The following is a 20177-nucleotide window of genomic DNA, read 5'->3' as shown; positions in this document are numbered from 1 at the left end:
GTTGGGGCATGGCCGGGAAAGAGATTCTCACTCATTTTCTTATTTTTTTTTACATTAACTTCTTCATTTCTGCACCAATTTACTTCAAATTGATACTGAGCCTCTCTTGTAACAATACGGTCAATCTCAACTATGCATGACCCCATTACCAACCCTGGGGCGCACCGGCCACATAGGCAAGCCCACCCAAAAATTGCCTTTTACTAAAATTTCTTCATTACAACACCGATTCACTTCAAATTGATACTGACCCTCTCTTATGACAATACAGTAAATCTCAACTATGCATGGCCCCATTAGCAACCCTGGGGCGCCCCGCCCACATAGGCCACGCCCATCCAAAATTGCCTTTTACTATAATTTCTTCATTTCCACACCGATTTACTTCAAATTGATACTGAACATCTCTTATGACAACACGGTCAATCTCAACTATGTATGGCCCCATTACCAGCCCTGGGGCGCCCCGCCCATAATAGGCCACACCCACCCAAAATTGTCTTTTACTATAATTTCTTCATAACTACACCGATTCACTTCTAATTGATACTGAACTTCTCTTATGACAATACGGTCAATCTCAACTATGCATGGCCCCATTACCAACCCTGGGGCGCCCCTGGGTCAAACATGCGGCGTGGGGATATGCGTCGGCCTCTGCCGCGCCATTTCTAGTGTCTGAAATATATTACATCCTGGTATCCACTTGTTTGTCTTGTTAAATCTGACTCATTTTCACCATAGTATAACCTTATAGTTGATTCTGATTAATGTAACTTACATACAAACATTGAATGATAAAAACCCTGTTCAAGTGATATATAAACAATTATATAGCCAACTTCAGATCAGGTAGATATAAATGTAGTGGTATCATTAAAAACAAGATGTGTTTGTGAAACACTATGCCCCCCCATATATTTAACCTTTGACCTTCAAAGATGACCTTGACCTTTCACCACTCAAAATGTGCAGTTCAGTGAGATACACATGCATACCAAATATCAGGTTGCTACCTTCAATATTGCAAAAGTTATGGCCAATGTTCAAGTTTTTGGACGGACAGACTGACAGACTGACTTATTCAACTGCTATATGCCCTCCTTTGGAGGCATAAAACTGATATCAGGCTCTGTTATAACAGGCATATGTCAATGAAGTGGCATAATAATAAATGATAATATTTACCTTTTGAGAAGAAAGTGCTGACCATGAACGCGAAGGCAATCAGAGCCAGGATGTACAGCAGAAGGAAGACGAAGAACAGCGACATGTCCGCGTAGTTGATGACCCTGCCCTTCTCCTGGAGCTTGATGCTGAAGATCAGGGTGTAGGCAATGATTACCAACACCAGGTAGATGAGGTTCTTCACAAACCACGAGATCCAGTACATGGACGTCTTCAGGCCCATCATTTTCATCGCCTCCTGTGCACAGAGAGAACGAGAATCGCGTTCTGAGAAAACTGGGCATAATGCATATGCGTAGTGTCGTCCCAGATTAGCCTGTGCAGTCCGCACAGGCTAATCATGGACGACACTTTCTGCCTAAATTGGATTTTTGCTAAGAGGAGACTTCATTTAAACAAAAAATGTCATACAAGCGGAAAGTGTCGTCCCTGATTAGCCTGTGTGGTTTGCACAGGTTAATCTGGGACTACACTTAACGCACATGCAGTAAGCCCAGTTTTCTCAGAACAAGGCTCAATTTCATGGTACATTAGGCATTTGGGGAAAATTGCATAATTTCAAAGAAATTCTGGTGCAGGGAAGGCCCCCGGAAGGGACCTCACACCAAACATTTCTAAACAAGAGGGCCTGAAAGGCCCAAAAATGCTCACCTGAGATAACAAGATATTATTGGGACAAATCTTCTGACCAAGTTTCATGAAGATCGGAAAATAAATGTGGACTCTTGAGTGTTAACAAGGTTTGACTATAGCCATATAAGGAAAAATGCCCCGCCCCATGGCAGCCATGTTTTTCAACCAACCAGCATCATTTTTGAACTCGTCCAAGTTATTATCGGGATGAATCTTCTGACCAAGTTTCATACAGATCGGACAGTAAATGTGGCCTCTAGAGTGTTAACAAGATTTTACTATAGCAATATTAGGAAAATTGCCCTGCCCCTTGGAAGCCATGTTTTTCGAGCAAACATAATTATTTTCACACTAATCCAAGATATCATTGAGACCAATCTTCTGACAAAATTTCATGAAGACTGGACAATAAATGTGGCCTCTGTTAACAAGGTTTTACTATAGCCATAAATAGCTATATAAGGAAAAATGCCCCGCCCCCTGGTGGCCATGTTTTTAAAGCAACCCAAACCATTTTCGAACTCATCCAAGATATCATTGGGACAAATCTTCTGACCAAGTTTCATGATGATCGGAAAATAAATGTGACCTCTAGAGTGTTAACAAGGTTTTACTATAGCCATATTAGTAAAAATGCCCCACCCCCGTGGTGGTCATGTTTTTCAACCAACCGGCATCATTTTTTAACTCCTCCAAGATATTATTGGGATGAATCTTCTGACCGAGTTTCATGAAGATCGGACTAAAATGTGGCCTCTAGAGTGTCAACAAGATTTTACTAAAGCCATATACACTGCAACGCCGATATATCGCGGTTGGTGGGGTCCAAAGATCGCGAGCGCGATATATCCGGCGCGCGATATAACTCGAGAAATGTCTAACTTAATTGTATTGCAGTTAACTTGTCAAATTTCCCCAATGTTTTCATTTTATATACAGCGCTGCTACATATTTGTATTGTAGTAATTGCAAACCAATGCTACAATATACGTTTTCGTCACTACATAAGTATCTGTGTATTTATCATAAAAACCAAAAAGTAAATTATGTTTTTATTTTTATGTACGATCCCTCGCGAATCAGCTAAAATAAAAAATTCTTGCCGTAAAAAATACATTGTGCATAGATTCGAATTTACCCCAAGCGTAAGGGTAACGATACCACGTGTTTGAATTATATATGGAAATGTCAACGCCACATAATTCGCGTGATACCGTGGTACTTTTGTTGAAATTTACAACGAAACTTTTAACGGAAATTTAATTATTGCAATGTTGTACCAGCTACGAAATTTTAATTTACAAATAAATACACCCACGCCAATTTTCGCGCGCTTTTTATCAGAACAAAGAAATTCATGACCAGTACCGAAATTTAACGATTTATATACCATTAAACTGCCATTATTACCTTTGCAATGACACTAATTGGATATTTCCTAAGTGTTAAAAACAACCCTAACCTTGTGTAAACAACATTGTCACTAATCGAATGTTTCTCACGCTTCACTGCGTGCCATAGTAAGCCGCGAAATATGGGGTGTTGATACTAGCTAGAACCGGTTTTTTGCTTAAGTTAGCAAATTCTCAGATTAAAACATGTCATTTAGTGATCATGCTCGTCGGATTTTAGGGAGCCATAGCCAAAGCGTGATATATTGGACAGCGCGATATAACGGTCCGCGATATATCGGCGTTGCAGTGTATAGCCATATAAGGAAAAACGCCCCGCCCCTTGGCGGCCATGTTTTTCAATCAAACGTAACCACTTTCGAACACATTCAAAATATCAATAAGACAAATCTTCTGACCAAATTTCATAAAGATTGGGCAATAAATGTGGCCTCTTGAGTGTTAACAAGGTTTTACAATAGCCATATAAGTAAAAATGCCCCGCCCCCTGGCGGCCATGTTTTTTCAACCAACCGGCATCATTTTCGAACACGTCCAAGATATTACTGTGATAAATCTTCTGACCAAGTTTAATGAAGTTTGGACAATAAATGTGGCCTCTAGAGTGTTAACAAGATTTTACTATAGCCATATATAGCCATATAAGGAAAAATGCCCAGCCCCTTGGCAGCCATGTTTTTCAAGCAATGTTTACAATTTTTGAACTCATCCAAGATATCATTGGGACAAATTTTCTGAGCAAGTTTCATGAAGATCGGACAATAAATGTGGCCTCTAGAGTGTTAACAAGGTTTTACAATAGCCATATAAGGTAAAAATGCCCCGCCCCCTGGCCGCCATGTTTTTCAACCAACCAGCATCATTTTCGAACTCATCCAAGATATTATTGGGATGAATCTGCTGACCAAGTTTCATGAAGATCAGACAATAAATGTGGCCTCTAGAGTGTTAAAAAGATTTTACAATAGCCATATATAGCCATATTGGGAAAAATGCCCCGCCCCTTGGCAGCCATGTTTTTCGCAAATGTTTCCATTTTCAAACTCATTCAAGATATCATTGAGACCAATCTTCTGACAAAATTTCATGAAGATTGGACAATAAATGTGCCCTCTAGAGAGTTAACAAGGCAAATGTTGACGCCGCATTACGGACAACGGACAAAAGGCGATCACAACATCTATCATTATATTATTCTTTGTTTAGAACAATATGTCACTGATAACAAGAGCTGTGTTTGTGAAATATAATGCTACCTACTGCGCCGCTTTAAAGCCGCACGGCAGCTATTTTAGAAAAAATTACCTTTGACCTTGAAGGATGATTTTGACCTTGACCTTCCACCACTCAAAATGTGCAGCTCCATGAGATACACATGCATGCCAAATATCAAGTTGCTATCTTCAATATTGCAAAAGTTATGACCAAGGTTAAAGTTTGTAACACATACAAAGACAGACAAACACACAGACAGGCAGAGAGGCAAAAACAATATACGCCTGATCATTCAATCCGGGGGCATAAAAACACAATTTTTAGCCAGATAATATGCAAACTATGAGGTATTTTTATTCGGTCTAAGATAATTTTGTTAGTTTTAAGTCTTATAATGGATGGGTGAATATGAGCCCAGCATTTGGCCCCTGCTAAAATAAACCAGGCCCCAATCCCATACCTTCAATTTCTTTTCTTTCTCGTACGCAAGATTCATCGCCATCTGGATGGTGTTCAGTATGAAACTGAACACTAGGAACAGGGGCAGGTTAGACTGAAGGACAGTGGCCAGCACGTCGTCCAAGTATGGAGGGTAGGGCATCTTCTGCATGGACACGTTAAGGCCGGTACCAATGTCACTCGTGGAGTTCTTCAACTTGATGAATTCTTTGTTGATAAGGTACTGGAGTGTGAGGAAGCCAGTGTCGTGGTAGACTGAAATAGGGACGAACATTGTAACATGAAGGGATTGTCAGATGTTTAAACCTTGTAGTGACCACCATACACACATTTTGACCTAATTGTAGTCCCTTAAGAAATCAAATTAAACCCAAAGATATTGATGGGCAGCGAATAGAATAAAATCTGAACAACCTGTGAGTTATTCATAGGCTGTTCTGGTTTAATGCTGGTTGCACATAGCCATTTTCTCTTTGCTTCTTAATGGAAAAGGGTTCAATAAGGTTAGTAAATGCATATTAACTTGAAATAAATTTGCTATTTAATTATGAAGGATTAAGTAGACTTTGTCACTGCAGAGATACCACCCTCTTCCCCGCCCCCATTTTTTTAATTGTGTACACGCTGAAACAAATAAATAATGCAATAGATATTCAAAGTTGAACAAGATGTGCTTGTGAAACACAATGTCCCCCTATATGACGTTTGACCTTGTAGGATGACCTTGACCTTGACCCATCACCACTCAAAATGTGCAGCTCCATGAGATACACATGCATTTCAAATATAAAATTGCTAGCTTCAATATTGCAGAAATGACATTACATAAGCAATTTTGACCCATATATTTGACCTTGAAGGATGACCTTGACCTTTCACCACTAAAAATGTGCAGCTCCATGAGATACACATGCCTGCCAAATATCAAGTTGCTATCTTCAATATTGCAAAAGTATTCATAAAATTAGCGATTTGGGCCACATATATTTGACCTCTGACCTTGAAGGATGACCTTGACCTTGACCTTTCACCATTCAAAATGTGCAGCTCCATGAGATACACATGCATGCCAAATATCAAGTTGCTATCTTCAATATTGCAAAAGTATTCATAAAATGAGCGATTTTGGCCACATATATTTGACATCTGACCTTGAAGGATGACCTTGACCTTGACCTTTCACCACTCAAAATGTGCAGCTCCATGAGATACACATGCATGCCAAATATCAAGTTGCTATCTTGAATATTGAAATACTGCAAAAGTGTACATTAAATGAGCGATTTTGACCCATATATTTGACCTTTGACCTTGAAGGATGACCTTGACCTTGACCTTTCACCACTCAAATTGTGCAGCTCCATGAGATACATGTGCATGCCAAATATCAAGTTGCTATCTTCAATATTGCAAAAGTTATTGCAAATGTTAAAGTTGGCGCAAACCAACCAACCAACCCACCCACCAACCAACCAACAGACCAACCAACCAACAGACCAACAGACAGGGCAAAAACAATATGTCCCCCTCTACTATAGTGGGGGACATAAAAAGGAGCATAATCATTTGTAAATTTTATAATAGAATGATCATCAATGCACTTTAATAACTTAATATCATAAGAAACAATGTATTCCATCTGTAATGTTTTACATTGATAAGTGTACAAGAACTTTGTAGGACAGGTCTTTGGAACAAAATACAGTTCAGAGCTTGTGTACATTGTTTACTTTTTACTTGTAACAGAACAAAACACTGTATATTTGGTTCAATTTTCTATTTCCTATTGATATTAAAGTGCATGTTCCTGTCTACTTGACTGTGACTGAGACATCTTTCCAAGTAACTTTGTACTCATTTCAGTCTTCACGTCAGATTTTTTTAAAGGATGGATTTTTTTAACCCTTTCAGTGCGGGAACCGAATTTTAAAGGCCTTTGCAAACAGTTTGGATCCAGATGAGACGCCACAGAACGTGCTTCTCATCAGGATCCAAACTGTTTGCTATTCTGATAGTATTCTTTGAAAAAAAATATAAGAAAATGCTAATTTTAGAAATTCAGCAGACGACATTTTAGCAGACGACAAATTTCCCAGCATGCAAAGGGTTAAAAGATAAACATATTTGCCATTTTTAATTGGGAATATGTTGATAAATTATCTGTCTGAACTTGCATGTAAGAAATATGGAAATAGTTACAGACATTACAAAATAAGATTGAATTTCTACTTCATATTTTATTATGCTGTGATCTCAGATAAGAGTTTCTTTTCTTGTTAATAATGAATACATGTCATTCAATAACACTTAATTGAACCTCATTCCTGAAAAACTGGGTTAACCTTTAAGCCTTTACCACTTTAAATAATACATACGTCCTTTGACGCATATGTAGGCCCTTAGAAAGTTACATTTAATTAAAGACTTTTCTTACTATATTCACGTTTTAAAAGCTTCATTTCCAATCCTCAGATACTGATGAGCAGCAAACAGCATAAGACCTGAACAGACTGTGAGTTACTCACAGCTGTTCTGGTTTAATGCTGTTTGCACATAGCCATTTTCAATTTGCTTCTGACTGGGAAAGAGTTATGTACAGAATGAATGTACAGAAAGTGGCGTCCCAGATACGCCCGTGCAGTCCACACAGACTTATCTTTCTGCTTTTATAGAATATTTTTTTTATAGCTAGACTCTTCTAAACGAACATCAATTTTACGCAGAAAGTGTCATCCCTGATTAGCCTGTGGCGCCTGTACAGGATCATCTGGGAGGACGCTTTCCACACATGCATTAAGCCCATTTTCCGAAAACAAGGCTCCATTTGTTATTTGTCTTTAAAAATGTCATTGAGTTATAAACATGCTAGAAATTAGCAATGAGGTATCATTTCAGGGACATATATAACAACAACCTGTCATTACCCAATGCTCCATGGTTGGCTTTGGTCTCAAATAATCAATAATTGCAGAAGTCAGCATATTAATAACAAATTAAACGAATGAAACAGAAAAGATATTGTTTGTCTTCCAGATTAATTTTACCTGACAGACAGTGTATGATTTTCAAACTGCCTTTCAAAGCTTCATACCGTTTATGACATGTATCTGCCTTATCAAGCATCATTTACCTGGGATTGACTTCATTAACCCATTTATGACTAGTGGACTTCTAAATTGGATCAATTTATTTCCAAAATTAGGGATGTTAAGAATATTTGGTTCCATATTTAGAATATTTCTTACAGAAATTCCTTTGAGCAAACAGCGCAGACCCAGATGAAACGCCACATCATGCAGTGTCTCATTTGGGTCTACGCTGTTAGCCAAGGCCTTTTTTCAAGATGCTAGGCATAAATTGGTTAATTTTCATGATGTGTTTTATGAACCTTCATAATGCAGTCAATTATAAATTTCCTTTCAAATTACAACGGATGACAAAGCAATTCACTTAATACACCATTCTTATAATCTTCAGCATTTACCGTTTCCATGGCAATTTACCTTTAAAAGAATTCACCACCACCAAGATAGAAAGGCCAATTAGGCTAATGGCCATTAGCTATTGGATCAATTCACTTATATTAATCTTATGTTATGTAAACCTTTATTATGTGTTCAATGTAAAATGTCAAACAATCTGATGCTAAGTTAAACTTTTTATCTCTCTAATCAGGGATCCAGATAAGGTTTTGTGAAATTCTTAAATTACTACCAGATTTTCAAAAAGAATTCTGAACTCTGAAATTTTATTCTTAACGTTACTACTAAGTTTTGGAAAATAATTCTTATTTTTTATTAATGACCTAGAAATAAAATCAAAATAAACATACTAGCAACTTTATTTATACGAGTTCAACAGTGTCTTTTCAGTATTATACAATTTTATTTTTCAAATACCTTCATATGCCCAAACTGTGCTAAGATTGCATGCCTTAGATGAATTTTTACATATTTCACAATTAAAACGGGTCTCCCCTTCAATCTTTTCAACGATTAGCCACGGGACTTGTCCCTTCCACTCGTTCAATGTTTTTTGTGTGTTTAAATTTGGACCCGTCGTGTCGCGTTTTTGTTAAGCTTTTCCAACTGTGTCGGAAACTGAACATACAACATTGTATAAGATCATTTCTATAATGTCTTTCTAAACATCTAACTTCGGCTCACTTTGCGTACAATATGTTAAAAGCGTGTTTTTGGATGCTTTGCAGTTTTTTAAGACGCTCTCTGGGTGCCGCCATTGTTTTTTGACAGATAGACTGTATACGCCGCTTTTATTGCTAAAAATGCGCTTTGTTAAACAAACCCGATAACCGTTGTATATAAGCACCGCAAAGATCTTTAATACGCGAAAAGAACTCAATAAAAATCGATATGAACCGATGTAAAAAAAATATTCGTATCTTGATTTTGTAATTCTTAATGGTACTACAAGATTTTAAAATAAATACGTAACGGACTTGAAAATAATTCGTAATTACGAAAATACGACCCTTATCTAGAGCTCTGCTCTAATGAAATGGGTTTTAAACAATTTACTGATGAATGTGTGCAAATAGAAACACGGCTCGATTTAATTTTAAAGAGGGGAAAAAACAAACTGGTGCAAATGTACTAAAATTCCAACCCAGCTAAAGCAGTTTTTTAGTGGTCACTTATTCAGTTACCATAGCAACTGCACATTGCCTGTGAAAGCAAACTTAAATAACTGAAATATAATGCTCATTCCCCATGCAGCCCTCTATATGCAATTCTCCACAAAATAATGAGGATTTCCAAATATTGCACATGTCTCTTGCACAGGAAAAGGTTGTCTGCGTTATTCTTTCACATTTTATCTGTTTTTGATTTTTGTCATACATGTACCATGCATATCTGTTTTAAGGTGGACATTTTGGGGTTCAATATTCCAAGAATTATCACCCACTTCTCTGATACCAGACATACAATTTAATATATAATTCAAGTTTTGTTACATGAGGTCAGGTCTTAATTATTGGGTGGTTATAAAGCAATTGTTATTTGAAGAGGTGTTCAACTTAAAACCCATTATGTGACGGCCATTAAACAATAATAATTATTGAAGATTGATTTTGCTATTAAATTCAGATCTAAGTGTCACTTACAAGGCTCTCCGCCAGTGCCTTCTTTATTCCTCGGACCAAAAGCCTGAAAGAATGGGTATGTTAATTCCGTCCTCCAGCGATCGCCGTCAGCCTTTCCATTACGCCAAGTGACACGTAGCGTGTACTTCAGGTCTGTAGGAGAAGCCGTTGTGGTGTCAGAGGTGAACACGATTCCCGCCCATAGTTTGTTGTTTGGCTGTTCTTCCCATTCAGTTAACATAGCCGCCTCGCTCGCAAATCCAGTAAATGTGACTGTGAACAGAAAATGGTTCAGTTAATGCCTATATATTTTAGCTTAATTTCGTCTAAAGCATGTGACCTCTTGAAATTCTCACCAACTTATTTTCTAGGTATAACCAGTACTTTGTGATATAACCCATTTATGCCTACCTGGCTACAGATTGTCCATGGCTTTCCATGGATTTCAGCATGGACATTGTCCACAGAGTATTGAAACACTTGTCCATGGACGGAAAATTATACTGCTGAAAATTATATCCATGGACAATGTCCATGATGCAAACCGATAGCAATTGTCCATGCTGTCCATGGTAATTGTCCATGCTGTCAAAAATTCACTATATACATATAGAGAAAAATGCCCCGCCCACTGGCCGCCATGTTTTTTCACCGATCTGGACCATTTTCGAACTCATCCGGCATATCAATAAAACCAATGTTTTGACCAACTTTCATGATGATTGGGCAAAAATTGTGACTTCTAGAGTGTTTACAAGGTTTTTCTATAACCAAATAAGGAAAACTGCCCTGCCTCCCCCCCCCCACCCCCCGGCAGCCATGTTATTGAACTTACCAGAACCATTTTTGAACTCGTCTCTCATATCAAGGAAACAAATGTTCGTACCAAGTTTCATGAAAATTGGGCCAAAAATGTGACTTCTAGAGTGTTCACATGTTTTCACTATATACATATAGAAAAAAATGCCCCGCCCACTGGCGGCCATGTTTTTTCACCGATCTGGACCATTTTCAAAGTCGACCGAGATATCAATAAAACCAATGTTTTGACCAACTTTCATGACGATTGGGCAAAAATTGTGACTTCTAGAGTGTTTACAAGGTTTCTTTATAGCCAAATAACTGCCCGCCGCCTGGTGGCCATGTTTTTCAACGGACCGGAACCACTTTTGAACTCAACCAACATATTATTAAGACAAACATTTTGACAAAGTTACATGAAGATTGGGCATAAAATGTGACTTGTACAGTGTTTACAAGTTTTTTTCCTTTTTTTGACCTAGTGACCTAGTTTTTGACCCAGCACGACCCAGTTTGGAACTCGACCGAGATTTCATTGGGACAAAGCTTCTGACCAAGTTTCATGAAGATCGGACAATTAATGTGGCCTCTAGAGTGTTTACGAACAAATGTGGACGGACGGACAGACGACGGACAAAGACCGGTCACAAAAGCTCACCTGAGCAATCAGGTGAGCTAAAAATCGAAGAAAATGCTAATTTTAGAAATTCAGCAGAAGACATTTTAGCAGACGACAAATTTCCCAGCATGCAAAGGGTTAAATTCAATAGAAAGTTAATTAAATCTAATAGACGCTTAATTATTCACCATGAACCAAGTGTTTTAAAGATTTGTTTTTAAATGCAGCTTTTATTTATATTTTGGGAATACAACTCTTTTTCATTGTATTTGTCAATTTGGGAAAACAGTTATTTTCTTTAAATCAATAACAAACAAGATTATTGTCTGACACAACAAAATACTTACAATTTGTAAGATTGTTGACATTCTTAACATCAGTGATTAATTTATCCGTAAATGTGTTCATCGGTGTGTAATACACAACACTTTTCGAATTGGTGATCAAGTTGTCTTCCAGGAAAAATGGACTGAACGTTGTATCTGTATCTACAAACTTTGACTTCGACAGAGCCCGAATGATAAGCAGCAGGAGCGCGAAAAAACAACGGCACAATAATCTCGAAGATCGTCACACAAATTTTACGCCTTTGTAATTTCCAGTTTTTCCACAGAAGCAAGATAAACTGGCTTCCGGCCGATGACATCTTCGATATCTTTCTTTAAAACAAGCTCACAATTAGTTTTACTTGATCATATTCATATTTATGGCCCTTTATTGTGTTAAGCAATACTTCTTTATAAAAGTTCCAAATAGTGTACTTTTGAAAAAAATGTATGTTTATTTTTTTTCAACTCTCTGAACACTATAATAAAATGTTATATATTTCAATTGTTTTAATTTGTATCTTCTTTTCCTCCTCTCAGTCCAATCTTCTATCTACTCGGAGTTTCCAGCCAGATCAGCAAATCTGAAATCAGAAATTGTAACATGATTTTGTTTGCATGACAAAAACAGCTTTTTCCAATAGTGATAAATGCCCCCCCCCCCTTTCCCCATGTTGTAATATGTAGCAAGTTGTAGTATGCATTTAAACAAGATCTGTCTGCATTGGAAGACATAATTATGCCCCTGAAAAACGCTTTTCCGAAACCTTAACACAGATTTCGAAAACCTAAACCCTAAGTCCTAGGTCAAAGGAGTAAAAAAATGTGTGCGTATGGAAAGGCTTTGTCCATATACACATGCATACCAAATATGAAGGTTACATCTGAAGCGACATAGAAGTTTTGAGCATTTTTCAAAACCTTAACACAAAAGTGTGACGGACAGATGGACAGACAGATGGACAGTGTGATCACTATTTTCCCTCCTTCGGGGGCATAAAAAGTTATCATCAAAGCTGAATAAGAGGGCCAACATGGATCACCTGTGCAATCACGCAATTATCATTCCTGTTAAGCGAAGCGTTTCAGGAGGAGAGATTGTTTCAATCAACTAACACACCAGAGATGGTGTAGACAAAAGCAAGCCCCAAAAGCTCACCATGCGCACATAAAAAGGGGCATAACTTGAACAAATTTAAATGCAGAATAATAATAATTGCGCATGCTCAGTATTTAAATTATTATCCCCACGCTTTTTGAAAAAAAGGTGGGGATATTGTGGTGATCTCCGCCGTCCGTCCGTCCGTCTGTCCGTCCGTCCTGGCCACTATCTCCTCCTACACTAAAAGCACTAGAACCTTGAAATTTACACACATGGTAGCTATGAGCATATGTGCGACGGTGCACTATTTGGAATTTTGATCTGACCCCTGGGTCAAAAGTTATAGGGGTTGGGGTGGGGCCGCGTCAGAAATTATCACTCATTTTTTTAGGTTATTTTACATTTACTTCTTTATTTCTACACCGATTCACTTCAAATTGATACTGGACCTCACCTATGACAATACGGTCAATCTCAACCATGCATGGCCCCATTCCCAACCCTGGGGCGCCCCGCCCACATAGGCCCACACCCACCAAAAATTTCCATTTACTATAATTTTTTCATTTCTACACGGATTCACTTCAAATTGATACTGAACTTTTGTTATGACATTAGGGTCAATCTCAACTATGCATGGCCCCAATCCCAACCCTGGGGCGCCCGCCCACATAGGCCACACCCACCAAAAAAATCCATTTACTATAAAAAAAATTTAGGTTATTTTACATTAACTTCTTCATTTCTACACTGATTCACTTCAAATTGATACTGAACCTCTCTTATGACAAAACGGTCAAACTCAACTTTGCATGGCCCCGTTGCCAACCCTGGGGCGCCACGCCCACATAGACCACACCCGCCCAAAATTGCCTTTTACTATAATTTCTTCATTAATACACTGATTCACTTCAAATTGATACTGAACCTCTCTTATGACAATACGGTCAATCTCAACTATGCATGGCCCCATTACCAACCCTGGGGCACCCCGCCCACATAGGCCACACCCTCCCAAAATTGCCTTTTACTATAACTTCTTTATTTTTACACCCATTCACTTCTAATTGATACTGAACTTCTCTTATGACAATACAGTCAATCTCAACTATGCATGGCCCCATGATCAACCCTGGGGCGCCCTTGGGTCAAACATGCGGCGTGGGGATACGCGTCGGCCTCTGCCGCGCCATTTCTAGTTCACTAATGCATCATTAATTACTTTAAACTTCGAGTTCTTTGTTAACTTGAAAGAGAACCGTTCATAAATATTTAGCATAGTAGAAACAAACCAACATGAAAACCATGAAACATTCCGTAAATAAAGCATGACAGCTGCGATACAATACTCATTATTTTTCACAATCATTAGAAAACATTTGCAACAACATAGAGTCAAGAATGTACGAGTACCACAAATGCAAGAATAATTATTTTGACCCTAAAAAATATCAGTGTCACATCTTGTTTCTGCACTTACCAAATCACTCTCCTTGAATATCATATACGGTATGAAAAACATGCAGTTACATATATAATGATAAGATGATTAAAAAATTCTTTCTTTATGTTGAAACCTCACAAAGACTTTAAAAAGTTATTTACATGTCAACCTTGTCAACATGTATAAGTTAAATAGTTTTCTAATCATATTCATCTGTTGCATAAAAAGCAATGTTTTATCTTGTTCTAAATTCTGACCTAATATTTCTGAGATTGTGAAAGTGAAAGTGAATGTTTCACCCTTTAAACCAACCAGAGTGAGTCATATCACATGATAGAGACATTGTGATAACATTATCTTAGGCAACATCTTCAAGTTGTGATTTTGAAACGTAAGGCTTTAATTAATTACTAATAGTGTTTTTTTAATGTACTGGTTCCACCCATACATCCAACATTTAAGTCCACAATATTTTGTATCCTCAAGTAGCCTTTAAATATAAATTTTACATAACTAAACAATTTTCTTCCTACCATAATTTTTATAATTTTTTAATGATCATTTCACTTTTGTTTTCTTTCTACATGTTCATAGTAATTCAATACTTGAAAGTCCAATAAATTACTTCCTCCTTAATCGATTTAAACCTGTCTGTGAATTCCTTTTAGCTACATATAGCATAAACTTACTCTTTTTTAAAGAAAGATTACCAAGTCACTTATAACTAAACAACTTTACTTCACCTAGCAAGCCTGCTAACAAAGTACATGAAACCAACTGTATTTAATACTTTAAATATTGTTAACTGTATTTAGCAATTGCTACCAGGTATTAAATTGTAAACAGCTTAATTCATGCTTGCATGACTATTCTTTTGCCAAAAACGTGGCAGAACACGCGACTTCAGTACAGCAAACAAAGCAGAACAGTGAGGTCATTTTGTACTTCATGATCATATTGTACTAACAAAATACTGCAGAAAACCAGTATTGATTTATTACTGGTGTGTTTGTTCCAGATAAGGACATAGGCTTTCGAAATGCTTTAAAACATATTGATGTGGGTACACTAGCACTGACTACCAAGCTATTAATAAATGAGACCAAGTTAAAGGGGCATTCTCTATGACTTAAACTACAGGGACAATATTATTACCCTTGTGACGATAATAAGTCTCAAGAAAGAATCTTAACTAAATAAATGGTGATTTGTCTTAGAAAAACACTGCAATAATGTAAGGCTCATTGTTCATGCAGTATTTCATAAAGTGTTTAAAGGTAAAGCTAACATTTAATTGTATTGTGTAACAGCAAATTGTACTCTTCCAGTTTAATTTGAAAAACAAACTTTTCAAAATGAAATGATTTTTTTTTTTTGGAAACATGACTCGTGCTCATTTCTAGGAAAGAATGATAACTATCATATGATTCTATTTTAAAGCGGGTATATACGATTTTTATATGTGCTGAATTGTAAAATATTGATACAAATATGTTATAATAACACACAATATGCAAGAAAAATGATACATTTAAGACGAATTTCATCAAATACAGCAAATACAAATTAGGGCCCTGAGCCGATTGTGACGAAGATAATTCGTAATTATTTTCCTACAATAACCGATGCATTCGTCTTTTTAGTAAGTGTTTGTGTGTCGTATGAATCGATATCGCTGCAGGAATTTCAAATGAACCGTTAAACTAAATTTAGATTCACATCGTACATGCATGATATACATGCTGGCGAATTCGGCTGTACAGCCTTTTTCGATTTCAGAATTACATATCTGGCTTATTTAGCATTTTTCGACACATGTTCTTCTTAACTTTTATTTTAGTTCATATTGAAATATATGTATAATAAGTTTTTACACATTTTATATTAATAAATAAATATTTGACAAGATCGTATATACCCGCTTTAAGAAACATGACAAATGCTCATTTCTTGGAAAGAATGATAATTATCATATGATTCTATTTTAAGAAACATGACAAATGCTCATTTTTTGGGACTCACTAATGCCCCACTGAACACTAGAAAGTCATGAACTGGCTTTGTAAAGAAAGAAAAAGGCAAACCTACCAATACAAAGGGATGATGGAACAGAATTGTTTCCTTTTACATTCCAGCAAAAACAACAGAATAAAGGCCATTTTTGTTTAAACGATTTATGCCTAGCGTCTAGAAAAAAGGCCTTGGCAAACAGCGTAGACCCAGATGAGATGCCGCATGATGTGGCGTCTCATCAGGGTCTACACTGTTTGCTTAAAGGAATTTCTGTAAGAAATATTCTAAATATAGAAATAAATATACTAGACATCCCTAATTTTGGAAATAAATTGATCCAATTTAGAAGGATGGGAGAGTCCACTCATCATAAATGGGTTAAGGTATGTGTGGGCACTCTCAATAATTATAATCTCCCTGTGTTTCATACTTGGTCCCCCATAGCCTATAGGGACTTGTTATTCAAGTCACTGCAGAGGTCTCTTACCTATTACTGACCAAAAGGTCAGGTTATCACCTAATTATTACTCACGGACCCTTAACTTCCAATATACTGGCCAGTAAACTGCAAATTGGTACTTCACCTGAATTGTTTACATGCCACGGTATTTGTGATTATTTCCTGGATCTGCAGTTTTTGGCCTCATAGAGACATGACAGATTTTCTATAAGAGTGGGTTGTAGTTCTGCCAAAATTGGTCACAGCAAAAATGTATCCCTTTACAATTAACTAAATAATTATTACTGACAGATTAAAGGACAATTTAAAGATTTGATTTTTTTTAAATGAAAATAGTTACGTTAAATGTAGTTTGCTTTGGTATTATTTTCATCATGTAGACTTACTAATTAATTAATACTTAATGGACTTTGTCATTAAAAAGGGACCATAAATGGTGGGTCAGGGCAGTTTCTTACATTATTAAATTCAGATACAGAATCCTGACACAAAATACATGTATCTTCTTGATATTAACATTTTGATTTATCCTTTCAAAGTTTCATCCATTCGCTTTAAAAAATCGGACCCTACATATATTTAGAGTATGACATATCTACGATTAAACTTGATCACATGTTTATTTATCTTTATTAAGTAAATTCAAACATATATATATATTTTTTGGTTTAAAAAGCGTGAATGTTACATTGTACATTTAGTTTTGAAACAAAATAAATTAAGCAGACATCGTGCAAAATTTGCTACAAATGTTATGTAAATATAAAAACTTTGGAAAATATTCACTTTTAAACAGTAATTTGGCTTTTATTAGTCTTTTAGAAAATTTATTTATTAGATGGTTTATAACAAACTAATTACATTAGTTAAATGTTTTCCTATCAACATGAAGACGCAGCAAATGATAGGAAAGATATGTACAAATACCAGTAGCTAGGATGCATTCTTACAAGTGGCATGTTACTAAGAAAATATTTTATCTGTAAAATCAATTATTTTTCCTTTTTTGTTGCAAGGATATTACAATTTACATGACATCATGACACATCTCTCTTGTGTTGACATTGTTTCCATTCAGTATAAACAGACAATAGAACACTTTAAATTGGCTGCAGAATATACTGGAAATGTACAGGAAAATGTGCTATGTTTAATATGTACATAATTGCATTTGTTAAGTCCAATCAATGATTTTGTATAATTTATCTTGTATATTTTTTCCAATAGGAATTCAATATTTCAAATTGATGGTTCTTTTAAGTCTACACTCATTTCTAAAAAAAGTTCATGTTACGAAACCGCAGTTCAAATTTTATGATATTCACTGGTTTGAGTCATCAGAAAGCCATTTATGGTATTTGCTCAAGCAAACATGCCTCAGGGATGATGGGAAAGATAGCGGGCGAAAAACTTAACAGTGATGTGTTTTCTGTTACCCACATTTACCCAGAAATGTGGACCTTTTTAATTCAATTTTTATATACTTCACAGTACTATTATTTTTGGGGTTTTGTTTTGGTCCAATTAGGGACAAAAATTCAGCCCCATTCCTAACCTAAAAGTTTTGTTTGCAGCCCTAATATCAGCCTAACATTTCAAATTAAAGCCCCCCTCCCCCTCTAAAAAAATACATTTTTTAATTAAATTTAAAGAATTCCCAAAATGTTTTTAAAAAAAACTGCTTCATATTTTCAGCAATTTCAATTAGTCTCTTAACCTTAAAAAAAAAATAATGTTCACATTAATTTATTCATTAGAGCAAGAACCAGTCATCTAGCTAGCTCATTCATTAAATAGAGCGCTGTGCTAGAGTTCACTTCTGACAGTTGCATGTTGAAGCCCCACACAGAGTGTACTCACCATCTCTTTAACCCATTTATGCCTAGTGGACTCTCCCATCCTTCTAAATTGGATCAATTTATTTCCAAAATTAGTGATGTCTAGTATATTTATTTCTATATTTGGAATATTTCTTACAGAAATTCCTTTGAGCAAACAGCGCAGTTCCAGATGGGTCTACGCTGTTTGCCAAGGCCTTTTTTCTAGACGCTAGGCATAAATGGGTTAAACACGGTTATTTTCATAATAATATTCTAAATTCCCCTGGATATTGTTATGCACAGGGGCAAAGACCAAAAGGTGGCCAATGGGTGTGCTTTTTTCTTAATTTGATGTCTCCTGAAATGTAATGTCTTTATTTCTCTAGAGCTAAAACAACCTGTTAGATAATAAATGAAAATTAAAATACATACGAGTGATCTTCAACTGAATATTAAGGGGTATCCTTTTTTTGAAATTCAGGCTCAGGGCTACCCCTGATCATACAGAATTCAGGCTAATGTGTGCAACTATAAGCTTAAAGGCCCAAGGGGAAAAACCTCTTATTATATAGAACTACATGAAAGCATACAATTATTGAATAACTTTTGCATCTCAAGTTACAACACTGCTTTCACATTAAGCAACATTATAAACTGATGGGTTACAATTGACAAGTTTAAAGATAGAGTTTTATTGCATGTAGTGTTGACAATACGTCAATGGCAATTGTATAAAACTAAAACAATTAAACATTTAACATAATACTTCAAAGTGTGGATATGTCTATGATTCTTTCAGACTTTTAGTAATAACAATTTTGTTAATTAAGGAGTATTTTACTTTTATGAAAATAAAACTAGCCCAATAAAAAAAATTACCTCTGCAAAATAATGATCGGTACAGCATTATACCAGAATAACAACATTTTATAATTTCAAAATCTGGAGAAAAAATCCATACCTGACATTACATTAGATGTTCATCCAGTGAAGCTTCCAATAATCTGTTGCCAATACTAACTCTACCTTAATATACTGTCACGTTTTTCCACACATTTTTCAAGCTATAAATTACAACAGATCATTATTGGTTTCCTGCTTATTTCTCAATGTCTACCCAGGGTAATTACAGGTGTGCATTATTGCTAATGAATGGGAACCAGCTAGGTCAAGTTAAAAGGTAGTACAACATCAGTCAGTTAAAAGCTGGTACACTATAAGACCACAAGTATGGTTAACACAACATGATTCTGTGCCCTTGCACCATTTGAGACTAGTTCAAACGTAAAAAAAATTGTTATGAATTAACTTTTATTTTTGATTGTATGCTGATATGGATCTTCATTAACAACCAATAGAAATGTTCTGCCCAAATGAATAAATTTTAGTTCTGCTTTGGCCACAATGCTACCATTCTAACTTAATGTTTAACCTTTGTTTTAAATTAAGGGGAGAAAAAATGCAAATTTTAAAATTGTATTCTTATTACTTTTTTAACGATATTTTTTGTTAAATTGACAAATGACTTCTAAAGAATATTTACAGCAGTACAGTACTGTCTTAATTTGTTCTTTTTTTTTC

General features: G+C 36.1%; 1 protein-coding gene across 1 annotated transcript in view; it reads right to left on the bottom strand.

Annotated features, from left to right (window-relative positions):
• Positions 1-19723, bottom strand: part of LOC127880581 (phospholipid-transporting ATPase ABCA3-like) — an 89944-nt gene extending 70221 nt beyond the window's left edge. Inside the window, exons 1-5 of the mRNA XM_052427894.1 lie at positions 19558-19723; positions 11779-12341; positions 10033-10284; positions 4909-5162; positions 1189-1426 (exon numbers count right to left, since the gene is read on the bottom strand). Of these exons, the coding sequence (XP_052283854.1) occupies positions 1189-1426; positions 4909-5162; positions 10033-10284; positions 11779-11839 (805 nt within the window). The 5' untranslated portion in view covers positions 11840-12341; positions 19558-19723. The remainder of the gene's footprint in view (positions 1-1188; positions 1427-4908; positions 5163-10032; positions 10285-11778; positions 12342-19557) is intronic.
• Between the last annotated feature and the right edge of the window lie 454 nt (positions 19724-20177).

The sequence above is a fragment of the Dreissena polymorpha genome, chromosome 5 (assembly GCF_020536995.1).
Source record: "Dreissena polymorpha isolate Duluth1 chromosome 5, UMN_Dpol_1.0, whole genome shotgun sequence".
Classification (NCBI taxonomy): domain Eukaryota; kingdom Metazoa; phylum Mollusca; class Bivalvia; order Myida; family Dreissenidae; genus Dreissena; species Dreissena polymorpha.
Note: the sequence above shows the minus strand (reverse complement) of the source record. Positions and strands in the feature narration are given on the sequence as shown.